Source organism: Brassica napus, chromosome C6 (assembly GCF_020379485.1).
Source record: "Brassica napus cultivar Da-Ae chromosome C6, Da-Ae, whole genome shotgun sequence".
Lineage (NCBI taxonomy): Eukaryota > Viridiplantae > Streptophyta > Magnoliopsida > Brassicales > Brassicaceae > Brassica > Brassica napus.
This window is the reverse complement of record NC_063449.1, coordinates 21,789,876-21,808,245: the sequence shown is the minus strand read 5'-3', so window position 1 is coordinate 21,808,245 and position 18,370 is coordinate 21,789,876. Positions and strand designations below refer to the sequence as shown.

The 18,370-nt window shown below is 34.5% G+C and overlaps 2 protein-coding genes across 2 annotated transcripts; one reads left to right on the top strand and one right to left on the bottom strand.

Annotated features, from left to right (window-relative positions):
• The first annotated feature begins 7,064 nt into the window (after nucleotides 1-7,064).
• Nucleotides 7,065-9,467, top strand: LOC106422909 (translation factor GUF1 homolog, mitochondrial). The gene is made up of 3 exons (XM_013863690.3): nucleotides 7,065-7,444; nucleotides 7,527-8,259; nucleotides 8,337-9,467. The coding sequence occupies exons 1-3, from the start codon at nucleotides 7,124-7,126 to the stop codon at nucleotides 9,272-9,274; spliced, it is 1,992 nt and encodes a 663-aa protein (XP_013719144.1). The 5' UTR covers nucleotides 7,065-7,123; the 3' UTR covers nucleotides 9,275-9,467.
• A 5,278-nt stretch (nucleotides 9,468-14,745) lies between these two features.
• On the bottom strand, nucleotides 14,746-16,276 carry LOC106422861 (transcription factor PRE1). Its single transcript, XM_013863650.3, has 2 exons — nucleotides 15,660-16,276; nucleotides 14,746-14,988 (listed from the first exon to the last, which is right to left on the bottom strand). The coding sequence occupies exons 1-2, from the start codon at nucleotides 15,783-15,785 to the stop codon at nucleotides 14,836-14,838; spliced, it is 279 nt and encodes a 92-aa protein (XP_013719104.1). The 5' UTR covers nucleotides 15,786-16,276; the 3' UTR covers nucleotides 14,746-14,835.
• Between the last annotated feature and the right edge of the window lie 2,094 nt (nucleotides 16,277-18,370).

The following is an 18,370-nucleotide window of genomic DNA, read 5'->3' as shown; positions in this document are numbered from 1 at the left end:
CAATCGGAAAAGTGTTTATTATAGGGTAAGGAACAAATGTTTGACTTCATAATCAGTCTAAGACACTTAATAAGGGTTATATAAGTGTTATTCAAACCGCAAAACGTTATTTTCAGTTTAAAAACTCTTTTTCCTCGGAATTTCCTCGAAATATTCCGAGGAAACCCTTATCTTCCTCGAAATTCCGTCGGAATATTCCAAGAGAATTCCGAGGAACTAGTGTTTGGGGTTTCAAAACATCAATTTTTTTTGCCGTATTTCATTTCTTATACAATTGTAATGCATACCATTGAGGATTCTTTGTATAGATGATCATAAACCATGAAATAATAAATTTCAAAACGAATTGAATGTATTCCCTTTACCGCTCATTAAAGTGTATAAGTGTTTCTCTTACGTTGTGGTGATTTCGTTCATACAATCAAAAAAGTGTTTCTTATAGGGTAAGGAACAAATGTTTGACTTCATAATCAGTCTAAGACACTTAATAAGGGTTATATAAGTGCTATTCAAACCGCAAAACGTTGTTTTCGGTTTAAAAACCCTATTTCCTCGGAATTTCCTCGGAATATTCCGAGGAAATTCCGAGGAAACCCTTATCTTCCTCGGAATTCCGTTGGAATATTCCTAGGGAATTCCGAGGAACTAGTGTTTGGGGTTTCAAAACATCAATTTTTTGCCGTATTTCATTTCTTATACAATTGTAATGCATACCATTGAGGATTCTTTGTATAGATGATCATAAACCATGAAATAACAAATTTCAAAACGAATTGAAATTATTCCATTTACCGTTCATTAAAGTGTATAAGTGTTTCTCTTACGTTGTGGGAATTTCGTTCATACAATCGGAAAAGTGTTTATTATAGGGTAAGGAACAAATGTTTGACTTCATAATCAGTCTAAGACAATTAATAAGAGTTATATAAGTGTTATTTAAACCGCAAAACGTTGTTTTCGGTTTAAAAACCCTATTTCCTCGGAATATTCCGAGGAAATTCCGAGGAAACCCTTATCTTCCTCGGAATTCCATCGGAATATTCCAAGGGAATTCCGAGGAACTAGTGTTTGGGGTTTCAAAACATCAATTTTTTTGCCGTATTTCATTTCTTATACAATTGTAATGCATACCATTGAGGATTTTTTGTATAGTTGATCATAAACCATGAAATAACAAATTTCAAAACGAATTGAAACTATTCCTTTTACCGTTCATTAAAGTGTATAAGTGTTTCTCTTACGTTGTGGAGATTTCGTTCATACAATCGGAAAGTGTTTATAATAGGGTAAGGAACAAATGTTTGACTTCATAATCAGTCTAAGACACTTAATAAGAGTTATATAAGTGTTATTCAAACCGCAAAACGTTGTTTTCGGTTTAAAAACCCTATTTCCTCGGAATTTCCTCGGAATATTCCGAGGAAATTCCGAGGGAACCCTTATCTTCCTCGGATTCCGTCGGAATATTCCAAAAAAAAAAAAGTCGATGCTAGTCTGTTTCCGAGTCTTCATCACCAGATGAATCTGAATCTGGATCTTGGTGAAACTCTCCAATCACTGGTTTATCCTCTACGTGAACGACGGCTTCCTCTCCGAAGTCGGTTCAATCGACTACAAGGCCAACTCCAGCTAAATCTTTTGCTGCACTTAAGTTGCCGGATGTGCTTGGTTGTAGTGGGTCTTCCAGCTCAGAACTTCCCTGAACTCGGCCTCTCGGGTTGAGTCTTGTAACAGTAACCCATGGATCATCTCTGTTCCTTACCTGGGGGTACTTGATATAACAAACCTGTAACTTTAAAAAAATTATTAGTAAAATTATAAATTAATACACATGATGATGAATCATTCTAAATAATTAACATTTAATTACCTGATCGGCCTGAGAAGCAAGAATGAAAGGATCATAATATTGCAGCTTTCGCCTCGAATTTACTGTTGTAACACCAAATGCATCTGTTCTCACACCTCGATCTAGAGTGTTGTCGTGCCAATCACAATAAAAAACAGTACAGCGCAATCCAACCATGCCCAAATACTTGATTTCCAAAATCTCATGTATGTGTCCGTAGTATACATCATCTCCTGATGCAGAACAAACGCCAGCATCATAAGTCGTACTCGAACGTCTCATCTTCTGAGTTGTGAATGCATATCCTCGAGTACAAAATCTCGGATATGACTTCACAACAAATTTTGGTCCAACGACCATCTCGCGTATCCAATCGTCAAATGTTTCACCACTCGCCAAACCAGCAGACACCTATATATCAATAAATGTGAATTAGTATAAATATGTGATAAATGATATTTTAATTTGTTTAAAGCACTCACATAAGTAAACATCCATCCAGAAAATTCTCTCTGCTTCATTTCTTCTAGTTCGTCCTCTGTGGCGTATCTATATTCGAACCTCTTTTCTGCCATGAAAATCCTGTACATATGATGACAATAATGAAATTAATTAAGATTTAAATTTCAACTTGTTAAAATAAAAATTTGTAAGCTTATTTATTTACCTCTCATATTGAAGAACATCTTCGCAGTTGGTGAGCAAATATGTTTGCAAATTACTGCGCTCCTGCTTAGTAAGTCGATGGTCCTTTGGTTTTCCGCTAAGTCGTCCAACGTCTGTGAAAATGTCTGGAACCGTAACATGATATGTTGCCCGTTCGCCTCTATCATCATGCCGAGCAGGTCTTTTGTTTTTGGTCTGAACTTCTGCTGGAAAGTAGTACTCGGCAAAGTTTGAGGTTTCTTCATTGATCATCTGTGCGACTATAGAACCTTCCACCCTACTTAAATTTTTCACCATCTTCTTCAAATAGAACATATACCGCTCATACAGATACATCCATCTATACTGCACAGGACCACCAAGTTCCAATTCTCTTGCCAGGTGAATAACAAGATGCTCCATAACATCAAAAAATGAGGGAGAAAATATCTTCTCAAGGTTGCACTGAATCACGGCTATGTTAGTCTTCAAATTTTCAATACCTTCAAGAATCACTGATCTCGTGCATAAATCGCGGAAGAAACCACTTATCCTTGCAATTGCTTCATGAACATTTCGTGGTAATAGTTCCTTGAAGGCAAACGGAAGGAGGTGCTGCATCATTACATGGCAATCGTGGCTTTTCAAGCCAGTAAACTTTCCTTTCTTTCGGTCGATACAGTTACGCAAATTAGATGCGTAACCGTCTGGAAATTTCACATCGTTTGAAATCCAATCAAAGAACGCATCTTTTTCCTCTACATCAAGTCGGTATATGGGAAAAGGAGCCCTACCATTCTCATCAACATGAAGTTCTGAACGAGCACATATATCGACTAAATCCAGTCTTGACTTCAATTTATCCTTTGTTTTACCTTGAACATTAAGGATCGTGTTCATGAGATTGTCAAAAAAGTGCTTCTCAATATGCATGACATCTAAATTATGCCTTAGGAGATGATCCTCCCAGTATGGCAGATCCCAGAAAATACTTTTTTTGTGCCAGTTATGTAGGTCTTCAACAGCATCAACCGGAAAACGCTCATGTCCACCGACGACTGGCGTCCTTTCTGCACCAAAATCTCTTAGTTGTGTCTTCAAATCTTTCCCACAAATTTCCGGAGGTGGACTGTCAAACACCCTTTTGTTCTTCGTAAACAAATTCCTACTCCTACGATATGGATGATCAGGTGGTAGGAATCTCCTGTGACAGTCAAACCAACACGTTTTCCTTCCGTGTTTTAGTTGGAAAGCATCAGTGTTATCTTGACAATATGGACATGATAGCCTTCCATGCGTTGTCCATCCAGATAACATACCATGTGCTGGAAAATCACTTATTGTCCACATTAGTACTGCCCGCATTTGAAAGTTTTCTTTACACGAAACATCGTATGTTTCAGCACCTTGAGCCCATAGTTGTTGCAACTCATATATTAGTGGCTGAAGAAACACATCAAGTGATCTCTTAGGATGCTCTGGTCCGGGAACGAGAATCGAGAGAAACAAAAACTCTCGTCGCAAGCACAAGTTTGGAGGTAGGTTGTATGGTGTAAGAATGACTGGCCATAGAGAATACTGTCTTCCACTTTTGCCAAACGGGCTGAAACCATCAGTACATAATCCAAGGTAGACATTTCTTCTCTCATACGCAAATTCGAGATACTTTGATTGGAAATGCTTCCACGCTTTTGCATCTGAAGGATGTCTGATCTCACCATCTGTTGAGTGCTCCGCATGCCATCTCATTGGTTGCGCTGTGCGTTCAGACAGATACAACCTCTGCAACCTTTCCGTCAAAGGCAAATGCCACATCCTTTTATATGGCACTGGAACTCTTCCACTCGTATCTTTATAACGAGGCTTTCCACAAAATTTGCATGTAACCCGCTGTTCATCCGCCCTCCAATGAATCATGCAGTTGTCGCTGCATACATCTATTACCTGATACGATAAACCAAGACCAGCTACGAGTTTCTGAACCTCGTAGTATGAACCAGGAGCTACATTATCCTCGGGTAGAATACCTTTTACAAAATCAGCAATCGCATCCACACAGTCTTCAGCCAAATTATAATCTATTTTAATGCCCATCAATCTTGTAGCAGATGATAAAGCTGAATGACCATCTCTGCAACCTTCGTACAATGGTTGCTTTCCAGCATCCAACATATCATAAAATCTCCTAGCTTGTGCATTGGGTAAATCTTCCCCTCTAAAATGATCATTTACCATCTCCTCAGTACCTACACCATAATCTACATCCGTTCTAATTGGTTCTTCTAATCTAACCGCTGGCTGAGGTTCGCTAGTACTACCATGTTCATAATAAGTTTCCCCATGATGATACCAAATTTTGTAACTTCGTGTAAACCCACTCAAATATAGATGAGTCCAAACATCCCACTCTTTAATAACATTTCTATTTTTACAATTAGAGCAAGGACATCTTAACATACCTGTTTTTGCTTCCGGTTGTCGGTGAACTAACCCCATGAATTCGGTTATAACTCGTTGGTATTCTTCCGTAAGCAATCTCGTGTTCGGATCCAAATGAGGTCGATCAATCCAAGAACAAAAATAATTTGAAGAAGACATGTTTTTTATGAATCAAATTCGTGTGTAAAGAGAGTAAGAGGGAGGATGAAGATATGGAGTGAATGAAGAGGAAGAGGGGTGCTTGTATTTATAGTTGAAATCCTGCCGACAGACCGAGGAAATTCCGACGTAAACGGCTAGTTCGTCGGAATTTCCTCGGAATTTTTAAAATCCCCCAACGGCTCTCTAACGGCTATAATATATCATCGGAATTCCTTGGTTTTTTCCGAGGAATACATTTTTCCTCGGTATTCCATAAGAATATTCCAACGGATTAATATTTCCTCGGAATTCCGTCGGTATATTCTGAGGAAACCAAATTTTGCGTTTCCTCGGAATATCCTCGGAAATTCCTCGGGATATTCCGAGGATTTCATTTTCCGCCGGAATGTCCGTCAGAATACCGCTGTTTTCTTGTAGTGTATCAATACATTTGCTTATGAATTTGAACAATTGCTTTATTTTGAAGTTTACATAATTGCACCAAGCTTTTATTGGTGAAAATTATTTCGATTTTCCAAGTTTGTGAACTAAAATGTGTACTTTGAATCACAAACAAACATTTAGATAACCGAAAGCCGATGTAGAACAGAATCCGAAATTATAACGAGTTCAACTGGGTTTAAAATGTGTTAATATCTCCGATTGGATGTTGAATTAGAGTTGAATTACAATAATATTTGTAAGTCGATATAAGTCGCAGTAAAATGTATGTGGTAGAAACTGTAGATTTACGTAGTGAGTTCACCGTAAAAATATGAGTTACTATCGTTTTAAATTTATTGACTGATAACATTTTTGATGTACAAATTGTATTATTTAAAAAAATACTCTAAAAATGATTAAAATGATATTTAGTATAAATTTAATAAAATAGAGTAGATTTTTTTTTTTAAAAATATTAACATGAAATATATTAAATAATATATGGATGATTTTTTGATGTCTAATGTTTATCATGAAATATAAATAATAATAATAATATGACATGTTTTACAAATTTTATAGAAATTATATAAAATAAAAATATTTATTTAAAATAAAAATAATTAAATCTATGTAGTATATTTAATAAAATTTTCCCATGTATATAAATAATTTTATGTATATAAAAATTTTAATCATCAATGAAATTAATAATTAAAATTGTAGGAAAATTTTAAACAATTAGAATGGAAATTTGTAAAAAAAAATTTATAACCTAAATTCAACAGCTAAACACGTACACAACTATAGAATTGTAGTATTAAAAGGTTGATTAGTTTAAAATGGTCAAAATGAAGGGGGGCTAGTTAGTGTCAGAAGACAAACGTCTTTCGTCGTTCACATGGATCAACATTTCCGGTGTGATTTAGAGAATCAATATGAATCTGTAATGTTGATGACAAAAAAAAAAAACAAGAAGGTGGGCTAGTTAGTAGAAAAATAAAAGTTGCTAACTCAAACCTTAACACATGGTATTTTGGTTGATGTTGAATTATTTTATCAATTTTACTAAAGGGTTAACTCAAAATCATAACTCAAGTATAAACGCATTATAAATCTAATCTTAACTCAAAAACTCAAAACTAATTCATGATTGGTAATATTTTTCTATTATACTCATAACTCAAACTTAATCAATGGTAACACATGTCACCAATCAAACAATATCAAAACCGAATTTGAAAAAAATCGAAATAAATTTGAACCAAAGTTTAAGAATTATTGAATAGGATCAAATTTCATGCTCCCAAGAAAAACAAATTCAATTGGATACACGAATGTCCATGACTATGTGAAACCATTAGTGTTAGTTTAGTTATACTTTTGATGAATTAGTTAGAAATAGACTCATTTTATGTTCATGTTTGTTCGTATGAAATATAGCTTAGCATCTCGAAAGACAACCGGTTCAAGCATTAACATCGGTTTATATTAAATCTGCAATGGCTCAAAAACGGTGTCGCATAGACGATGTGTTCTCTAAACATCTTTGTGGTGTTGAGAGTTGAAACTGTCCGACTCACACTACTTTTGCAAAACCCCCAAATGGGTTCTATGTACAGAGCCTCTAAAACCCTAAAGTCGTCGAGACAAGCATTGTCACTCTTGTTCAATTCAGTCAAACCCAACCGAAGAGATCCGTTATGTGTCGGATTGCACCCAGCTTACGGTTTCAGCTCAGATTCTAAGCAAAACCCCAGAGAACCCGCCGTTGATCTGACACAGTTTCCTTCCGACAAGATCCGAAACTTCTCCATCATTGCTCATATCGATCATGGAAAATCTACTTTGGCCGATCGTCTCATGGAACTTACTGGCACCATCAAGAAAGGCCATGGCCAGCCTCAATATCTCGACAAATTGCAGGTACGAGCTTTCTTCCTTAGACTCGAAAGGATATGTTGAGTCTGTGATGGGTAATGAAGTAGTTGTGGATGTTTGTGTTTAGGTAGAGAGGGAGAGAGGAATCACTGTGAAAGCTCAAACGGCGACAATGTTGTATGAAAACAAAGTTAAAGATGAAGAAGCGAGCGGTTTTCTTCTGAACCTGATTGATACACCAGGCCATGTTGACTTTAGCTATGAGGTCTCTAGATCGTTATCCGCTTGTCAAGGAGCTCTCTTGGTCGTCGATGCGGCTCAAGGTGTTCAAGCACAAACCGTGGCTAACTTTTACTTAGCGTTCGAAGCTAACCTCACCGTCGTACCTGTTATCAACAAGATCGATCAACCAACAGCTGATCCTGACCGTGTCAAAGCTCAGTTGAAGTCCATGTTTGATCTCGACACGGATGAGGTCCTTCTAGTCTCTGCCAAAACCGGCTTGGGGCTCGAGCATGTGCTTCCCGCGGTTATAGAACGGATACCTCCTCCTCCTGGGATCAGTGACTCTCCTCTACGGATGCTTTTGTTCGATTCCTTTTTTAATGAGTACAAAGGTGTCGTCTGCTATGTCTCTGTCGTTGATGGAATGCTGAGGAAAGGAGATAAGGTCTCGTTCGCTGCCACTGGCCAGTCTTATGAAGTGTTAGATGTCGGGATCATGCACCCTGAGCTTACTTCTACGGGAATGCTTCTCACAGGACAGGTTGGTTATATAGTAACCGGCATGCGAACCACGAAAGAGGCACGTATTGGTGACACAATCTACAGAACAAAAACCACTGTGGAGCCTCTCCCAGGTACTTGTTTCTCTCCTATGCTACTCTTGTAACCGAGAATTGACAATCTTTTTGATGAGCTTATCGGTGGAATGTAGGTTTCAAGCCGGTGAGGCATATGGTGTTCTCAGGCGTTTATCCTGCTGATGGATCTGATTTTGAAGCACTTACTCATGCCATAGAGAAACTGACGTGTAACGATGCAAGTGTCTCGGTGGCTAAGGAAACAAGCGCAGCTCTTGGGATGGGATTCAGATGTGGCTTCCTCGGTTTGCTTCACATGGATGTATTTCATCAACGGCTTGAACAAGAGTACGGTACACAAGTGATCTCCACGATCCCTACCGTTCCTTACACCTTCGAATACTCAGATGGGAGCAAGTTGCAAGTGCAGAATCCTGCTGCATTACCTTCAAACCCCAAATACAGAGTCACAGCTTCTTGGGAGCCAACGGTGATCGCCACAATCATCCTTCCTAGTGAGTACGTAGGAGCTGTGATCAACCTCTGCTCTGACCGAAGAGGCCAGCAGCTAGAGTACACATTTATAGACGCGCAACGTGTTTTCTTGAAGTACCAGTTACCTTTGAGGGAGGTAGTTGTTGATTTCTACGATGAGTTGAAAAGCCTAACATCAGGTTACGCTTCTTTCGACTACGAGGATGCAGAGTATCAGAAATCTGATCTTGTGAAGCTGGACATCCTCTTGAACGGTCAGGCAGTTGATGCGTTAGCAACTATTGTTCACAACCAGAAAGCTTACCGCGTGGGTAAAGAGCTTGTTGAGAAGCTTAAGAACTTCATAGAGAGGCAGATGTTTGAAGTAATGATACAAGCTGCTATAGGTTCAAAGATCATTGCGAGAGACACAATCTCTGCGATGAGGAAGAATGTGCTTGCGAAATGTTATGGAGGAGACATAACTAGGAAGAAGAAGCTTCTTGAGAAGCAGAAAGAAGGGAAGAAAAGGATGAAGAGAGTTGGTTCTGTTGATATACCACATGAGGCTTTTCAACAAATACTCAAAGTCTCTTAGAAGACGAAAAGACTGAAATCAAATGGTACTAGTTTATTATGCAATTCAAGCTTTTTTCGTTTGGGAAAATTATAAAACCTTCACAAGTTTTTGTTTTTTGTTTTGTTCTTACAATTTCTATAACCAAATAAATCAATAGTTGTTGTTATGACAAACTTAACCGATGCAGCAATGGAAAAATTACTATTGTACATCTCTGGGATAATAGCAGACTAGCAGTGGCGACTGATTGCATATTTTGTTTTAGCTTAGTTGCAAATTACAATCATTTCGATGAAGAATAAGTGCTTAATTACAATTTTTTTTTGATTTTTTGGTAAACAATCGAAGGTACATGTTTTAGGAAAGTAAAAGGATTTCAAAATATTTTTAGAATATTTTGTAACTAAATTTTGGGAAATATGATTATTCTTATCCGTAGATTGCAACTTCTACACTGTGTAGAGAACATAGAACTAATCTATAAGAAGATTCTACCATATATAGACTTTTTAGTCAGGTCTAGATTTCGTATTAGTAAAACTTTAGAATCATCTATATATCAGAAGAGAATCATTACAACATTTAAGGTAATAATGTGCCATCACCACAATCAGTCTTAGAATCTTTAGAAAAATAGGTTGGTCCATAACAAGTTTTTTAATTAAATTAACCATAAATTCATTATTAATATTTTTCATTATTTCTGTAAATAAAAATTACAAAATTTCTTAATGTGACTAAAGTATATATGAAAATTAATGATTTTGAATAATTAAGATTTGATAAAATTTTGTGTATTCTCTATCATATTTGTTTAATTTTAAATTAATGAAATAAATTAAAAAACTACATTAACCATATAATTAAAAATTAGATTTTTTGTATATGTTATATTTTGATATTTTAAAAACTACTGTAAATTACGTAAACTGTTAAAAGTCTCACATTCAAATTTTTGTGATCCATGGTTTAAATTTTGTTATGATAAAATACAAATGATTACAAAATCATATAAGTAAGAAGTCTCATTTAATAAATATTAAGTGTAAAATATATATATATATATTAATATCGTTTAAATTAAACTATATATACCATATAAAATACATAAATATTTTCATTTCAAAATTTGCTTTGCACCATAAGTAACTGGCTACGTGTTAGGCTATTTATTAGGGTTATCTATTGTTTTGTGAGAAAAACTGCTTTTACGCTTATTACGCTTGGAGGCACACCATATACCTTTCTAGAGAGAGAGCTTAGGATTAGAGAGAGAGATTTGAACACCTTCGTAGAGAGAAGATCTTGAACTCATTTGTTTCCTTACTTTATTTTCTATTTTATCTATTGCAATATTATTCAGACCATAATAATGTTTACTATGAATATGTCTGAGTAGTTTTATTGTTAGATTTATGGTTCTTCAAAGGTTATATGATGATTTGTTAAACATGTAATGTTGTTAGGGTGATTTAACTAGTTCTTCATCTAGTTGTTCTTATTGCTAAGTCTAGGATTGATCAACCTGAACATAGATCTTAGGATTAATTGGCGCAAGCTAGAGCTTGGTATTGTCCCTGAATGGAACAAGGATGATCTAACTGTCTAGATACATACGGGAGTTGATCTAGGTGGTTATAGAACACATGAAACCCATTCGCTAAAGCTTGTTAGAAGTAGGCATGGGCATTCGGGGTCCCAATCGGGTTTCGGTTTAGTCCAATCGGGTTTCGGTTTTTCGGGTTTATCAAAATCAGTCCCATTCGGGTTATATGAAAATTCGGTTTGGGACCGGTTCGGATTCTATCGGGTCCGGGTCGGGTTTAGTAAATCTTCAAAGAACCGGTACAACCCGATGTACTTTCGGGTTCGGGTCCCAATCGGTTCTTCGGTTTAAATGTATCTGATTTATATCTACTTTGTAACCAAAAAGTAAGTAAAATCGGTTTTTTGGTTTTAAAATACTTGATTTCTACCTATTTTGTAACCAAAACATAAATAAAATCGGTTAAAAAAAAAGGAACATCAAATGTGATCATTCAAAATCAAGCGAAAGGTAAACATACTTATTGATCGAAAGAAAATCAAATAAATGAAAGCATAAAACGAAAATCAAGTTCTCATGAAATGAAAAACATTATTCAATGAAAACAAAACCCAAATCTAAAAACTTCAACCTTCAACCTTCAACCGCCACCTTCACCCATCAATATTCATATAATAGATAATTATTTTAGATGTTCAATATATTTTGAATACATATTAGGAATTGAGATCATGTTTGGTACAAGTTTTTTTTGGAAATTTTGAATGTTTCGGGTTCTATCGGGTATCCATTTAGGTTCGGGTTCGGTTCGGATAATACCCATAACCCGAAATACCATAAAACAAGATCCATTCGGTATTTATGTCGGGTTCAGATCGGTTCGGATTTATTTTTATCGGGTCGGGTTCGGTTCGGGTTTTCAGGTTCGGTTTATTTGCTCAGCCCTAGTTAGAAGCAGTATCGATTGACACTCCATAAAAAGTATCGATCGACACTCTCCAAGGATTCACATACAAGAGTTGGATTCCTAGGTCTAACATTAGATAATCTCTATATACGAAAGGTGCTAGATTATAATTCAAGTTTGAGTTCCAGAAAAAATCTTTTAATAAATCCCTAATAGCTAGTTTACATATCCATTATACATGAGGGTTCACCTAAGTCTAACTTCATCTCATCTTGATAACTTACAACACTTAATTCTTTGTTTACTGCTTTCTAGTATTACTTTCTAGCTTTATTTCGAAAACAAAGTCTATTGTGGGATCTTAGAGTCTCTGTGATTCGATTCCTAAGTACTACGACATATTCTCTTATTTTAGAGAGTAAGTTGCTCTAGGGATAATTTGAGCATATCACACTGCGCCTAACAACCTAGCTCAGCAGAATTATATTCAGGTATGAATTTACTCTCGCAGTTGTCAAATCCTAAGTTCAAGATCCTAGTTAGCTACTCTAGAATGCAAGCAATAAGATCAATTTGTTGAAGGATTCTAGATAATAACCTTAGCGGTTCTATAATCAATAATTCATCATAACCTTCCTCTGTGTATTGACTATGTCTCCTCTTCATTTGCTCATCTACTAGTTTTCTCCCCTTAAAGCTCCATTTAGCTTTATAAACTCCACAGTGCTCCAAAACGTATCTAAACCTGAAAAGATTCTAAAATAGACTCCAAATATAATATAAAAACTCTTAATAGAACATATACTATGACATAAAAAAGTGGTAAAATCCATAGTAGATCAACTCCCCCAAACTTATCCATCGATTTTCCTCAAACAAGACATAAAATAGTCTTATGAAAGAGGTTTAAAAATAGCGGAGACTCAAACAATTTTAAAAATATTGTCAGCACCTCTGCAATGTTGCAGGCAACATCAGATTGGTGTTAATTTCAAAGGCACTTCCATGTACTAGACTGTAGCTTAGCAACTATAATATCCATCCCACAGCTCAGCTAATTTCATCTGACATATCCATCTAGTGACCTCATTTCTGCAATAAATGTGCAGACTAAATCTTGGAAATATCGTTCAAAGTACATATGAACTCTTACTCAAACAAGTACTGAACCAAAAAGTAGTCTTCTCTTATTCTTTTTCTCATTATTTCACTCTTCTCTGAATATTTTCGTATAGTGGATATTAGAAATGGAGAATGCACTTCTTTCTACATAATGAGTGGTCTACCTTAGGTCGACTGTCAGATTTTCTGGGACGCCATGGACAAATAGACTTAGGCATCTCGGATACTTCAACTGTTAATGAGAAGACATATATATATAGCAAATCTTCTGAAATCTGAATATGGTGGATAACTAAATAGCATAGAAAAGAGCCAATGCTATCTCTATAGAATATAATCCTCTTAGGTGGTTTAAAGGTGAGAAATTAAAGACGACATTCTCTTCTAAAGCTAAATGGTGGCAATTAAAAAACGAAACTAATCGTCTGTTAACACCGAAGATAGGACGCATAACTGGAATATAAATTTGTATACTTCTTGCATTCTGTGTTAACATCCATTTCCAATAGAAAGCATTTGTTTTTCATATATATGTCTTTTTCATATATATGTCGGTACTCTAAATATACTCCATTTGGTAAATGTTGGTGCGAGGAATATTAAAGGAGAGGTACTCAACTGGTTAGGATAGTCTCACTCATATATCCAGAACATTGGATGGAAAAAAACACTTTTTAGAATGAAGTATGTTTTTCAAACTACAGTCCAAATCATTTGAAGAGCACGGAAGATATTGATACACACAAAGTCTATCGACAAAATAATAAGAAACAGCCTCAGTTTTATCCTGTTATTTGGCGAGGCCAAGGCTTTAATTTGACATAAGAATAACTCCATAACTCTTTTAAATATATTTATGTCTTTATTCTTTTCTGTTGGTAAATCTTAGAAAAATGCATTTATAGTAAACTAAAAGTTTGATGTTGGGTAAAATTAACATTCTTTAATAAAAATACTTTAATAATCAAATTATTTTTTTGAATAATCTAAACATATTTAACAAGATATTATCATGTCGATCGCTATGAGAAAGGAAAATAATTTGTAATTAACTGCAAAAGTAATAATAAAAACGGCCCACACATATATATAAATTAGGGGTGAGAACGGATCAGATATTTCCTTTTTTCAGTATTGTGATTTTTTCATATTTTATGGATATATAATTCTCTGATTTGTTTTACTTTGGAAAAATACATTTATCTGGTTTTGCGGATATTCAGAAAAATTACAGATATTTGTGATACTTATGGATATTTCATCCACTTTGTTCAATACAAGTAAATCCTATAAAAAAAACTATACAAGTTTGTTTTAAAAATATATTTTACGTAATATAAGTTAAAAAATAAAGATTAGTGAAACTATATGTTTCATAATTTTTTTAATTAAATAATTGTTTTTATAAAACATAAAATTTTAGAAAATTGTAATTTTTATATCCCTTTCTTAATTTAATAATTTTATAAGTAGTTTTATAAACAAAATTAACAAAATTATATGTTAAATTAATAATTACATAAACCATACATTTGAAATTCTATTTTCAGTTGTAGATATACATCTATTTGTATAAAAGTCGGAGAAAGCGGATATCCGACCCTAATTTTTTTTTGTATTTGTTATTTTTTTAACGGATAATAATTTTTAATATTTTCTTTGCTTTGTAGACTCGCTGATATATCTGGATTTTTTCAAATCGAATTGAAAAAAACAAATCGAATCGAAATTAACGGGTAAATGTCCAATCCTAACAGAAATGGTGTGCGGCTTAAATTTTGTTTCAGTCTTTGTACTTAATTTTTTTTAATAGTAACATTTTCTGTTTATAGTATTAACGAAATGTAGTACCATTTCCCTATAATGTAGCCAAAATGGCGGGTAGGGAAACATAAGTCAAAACGGTTCTGCTTCTAGGTCTAAAGATCAATCTCATTTCTTTATAAAAGTTCATGAAATAAAGGAAGATTAGCTTACATATATTTTATGGAAAATAATAACAGATTACATGAGTAGACTTCTAATGACGGCCGCTTGAGGGCTATCTTCATCGACGGATTCGAGAAGCTGAGCCAAACGCTCGCTGAGGTTGTCAACTTCTCTGTTCAAGTTTCGTATGTAGTTGCATGTCTCTTGCAAAACTTTGGAGGCTGAGACCTATAATTAATCAAAAAGTGTCATGAGTCATGACTAACAGAGACGGCCTGAGCGAAGCTATGGAAGCTTAGGCTTCCGGCTTTAAAATATCGTTTTATAGTCTAGTGGTTTTTGAAAGCTATAAGTAGAGACGGAGGTGCAGAGTTCGATTTCTACACTAGCATTTCTCCTAATATATATATTTTTTACATATCCCTTTTTATTAAAGGTGAATTATTTAGAGCGTCCCCAAATAATAGGCCTTGTTTTCTTTCATTGCTTCCGGTCTGAAAATATTCAGGGCGACTAATGTATATATATCTACATCCATGCATGTTTTGTGTATGTAGATAGATACATGTCGATGGTTTTGATGGAAAATGTATGTCTATGTGGAAGGAAAATCTTGTGAGTATTGTTATGTTCTTCTTTCTTTTTTGTAGAAAAGAGTATTGTTATGTTCTTTGATGCCCGGAGTCAAAAAGTACCGACTTCTTTTTTTCTTTTGTTTGATTTTTGTGTCCTGTCTTTTTTTAAATAAAACGTTTGTTTTCGATAAAGAGGTTTACATGAGGGATAATGTTAAATGGTCTTAATAAATGAATATATTTCTCTATCTTTTACTCCCAAAAATGAATATTCTTGACCACAAAAAAGTGAATATGTTTACGTATAATCTATGTGTGCGATACCTTATCGGAACGACGACGTTGGCCAATCTCCGGTAAAATCTGACGGAGCTTAGTTACAAGGTCGATGATTTGATCATCGGAGATCCTGGGAGCACTTGAAGACTGCCTTGATCTTCTGTTTGACATATTCAACAATGTAGCAAAACAACTCTTAAGTTGTTTGTTTATATACTCTGACTGGATTGTAGAATAGTTTAAGAAATTGAGAAATGAGCTATGTGGCAAGTAGGTATATAGCCTTTATGATTTGATAAGGTTTAAAGTTGAAAAGAAAAGATTAAGAAGAAAAAAAGAGAGGGGGACGAATATAAGAGGGAGTATTTTGGGTCTTTGAATACACAAAGTGTATAGAAACTGAGACTGTGATAAGAGAGCTTTAAATAGTCCCAAAGGACCACAATAAAGAGCAATAAACCTCGACAATGATGTCACGGGGAAGAAAGCGATAAGTTTCAATGCCACTTAAACCACAAATCTCGAAACCATTTTTTGTTTCTTTTTCTATAATCACATATTTCCGAGCCTTCGTTTTTATTTCGCATCGAGTCGACTTTAACGGATCTTAGTACCAACGACAGTGTCGAAGTCAAGTTTTCCACTACATTTCAATCATCTCATACTCATAGTGTGTCTCTTAGATGATATATATATATCATTTTCCATATATACGTTCTGAAAATTAGTTCTCTTGTTATTAGTTGCCATCTTTTTTCAACTGATAACTACTCCCTCTGTTCCTAAAAGATGTATGTTCTGAAAAAAAAAATTGTTTCAAAAATATACATTTTTTACTTTTTCAATGTATGATTTTATGAAAAATTGTAAGTTTCAAAAAAATTAATGGTGTTTATTGAATTTCTATTGGCTAAAAATTATGAAAAATTGTTATTCACAAAAAACAATGCATATTTAATGAGTTTTCTTAATATATGTAAAAAGTGTAGAATATGCATCTTTTAAAAACAGAGGGAGTATTTAATACTAATCAAACCCATAATTTGATATATTCAATGGTTATATTATATCAAAAACTACTAATTGCAAATGTTTAGAGTATCTACAGTGTATTACTCTATTTGTTCTCTAAAACTGAGTAATTTCAAAATTAAACTACACATTATTCTATAATTGCACTAATTTAGGAATAAAATTGAGTAATGTGTATGATTAGTCTATTTAGGAGTAAACTTATTTCTATTCCATTGCAAAATGGAAAATGAAAAGTGAAATGAAGTTGGAAATGCTTTTAGTCGTCGTTAGAAATTTTACAATGAAATTATATAAGAAACTATTATATGAATGTTAGTTCGAGATTGTTAGTTCTTATACTAATAAAGTTTCCTATTTATGATAAATAAATAAGTGGGGTCCTAAAAAGGTTGTAATATTTAAAATGTGTTGAATAATTGAAGTAGATTTTGAATAGTTAAATAAATAAAACGATGAGTTCCCAGAGATGGGTTGATGAACGTCAAGGGGTTTTAAGATAAGTGTTTCATGTTGATCTAACATTGTGGCCCTTCATCTGCAATGTCACAATAAAGCAAATACCATGTGATGACATGACTTTTCATTTCATTTAAAATTTTCATAGCACTAGAATTCATATTTTGGTCTGACTAATTACTCTCAGTCTATAGAAAATTTTACCAAATTTATATCATAGTACTGGGAAATTCGCGCTAACTAGTATATATCCAAATACATATATCATATTAATTAGCCAATATAGAACAAGTGTTCAATAAAAATGGTAAGTTCTAGAAGTTTTTCAGCTAATAAATTATGCACAATTCTATAAGTTTTATGTTTGTTTGCGATTAATATAGCTCATTTTATTTTTAAAAATCTTTGAACCTAGCTAACAAATTTGATTTTTTTTTTTTTAAATAATTAACTCGTTGGCTCGAAAAAATTTAAAAACAAACGATGAAAACTTATAAAATCAAAATATATCAACCAGGTTGTTGATCAACTTCTGGTGCATGGAGAGAGTGCACTCCCAATGCTCCCCTCTCCCATATTTCACATGGTACCTAGCTGGCTAGCTTTCATCTTCTGCTCCGCCTCTCTGAACGCCTCACAGCCTTGTGAGAGGGTTCTCTCTTCCATGCAACCATTTTAGCCTTTCCGGTAGGTGTGGTCGATCGGTGGTGAAGTTCCTAGGTTTTTGTGTGTTCGTGCTTTATCCATTGTGGCATCGAGGTCCTATGTTGCTTTTGTCACATGTGCGACAATGGTTTTCATGGTTGGTTCCAGCCAGCTCGGGGATGGCCTCGCTGTCCACTTCTTTGGCTAGCTCTCCTCCGCGGCTTCCTCGTGTTGACATGTTGTCTCATGGACTTTCTCTTGTGTCTCAGGCGGTATGAGTGGGTTGTGGAGGTTGATTGTGGTATGGCAGTTTCACTTCCTAAACCATAAACTACAAACTTCAGACTCTATATCATAAAGCATCAAACCTTAAATTTTATATAAAATATAATTCCTATAGTATGTACCCCAACTATATACTGTACAGCAGTTCAACATAATAACTAAATTATAAATCATTAATCACAAGCCTTTAAATCTAAACCCCAAACCTTATGTTCTTCGAACTCTAAACCATAAATCACTAAAATATAAAATGTAAAATATATTTTAAAGTTAAATTTAAATGTAAACTTTAAAAATAATTTTTTTCATTTTATGTTTACATTTTCTTTAAAAAA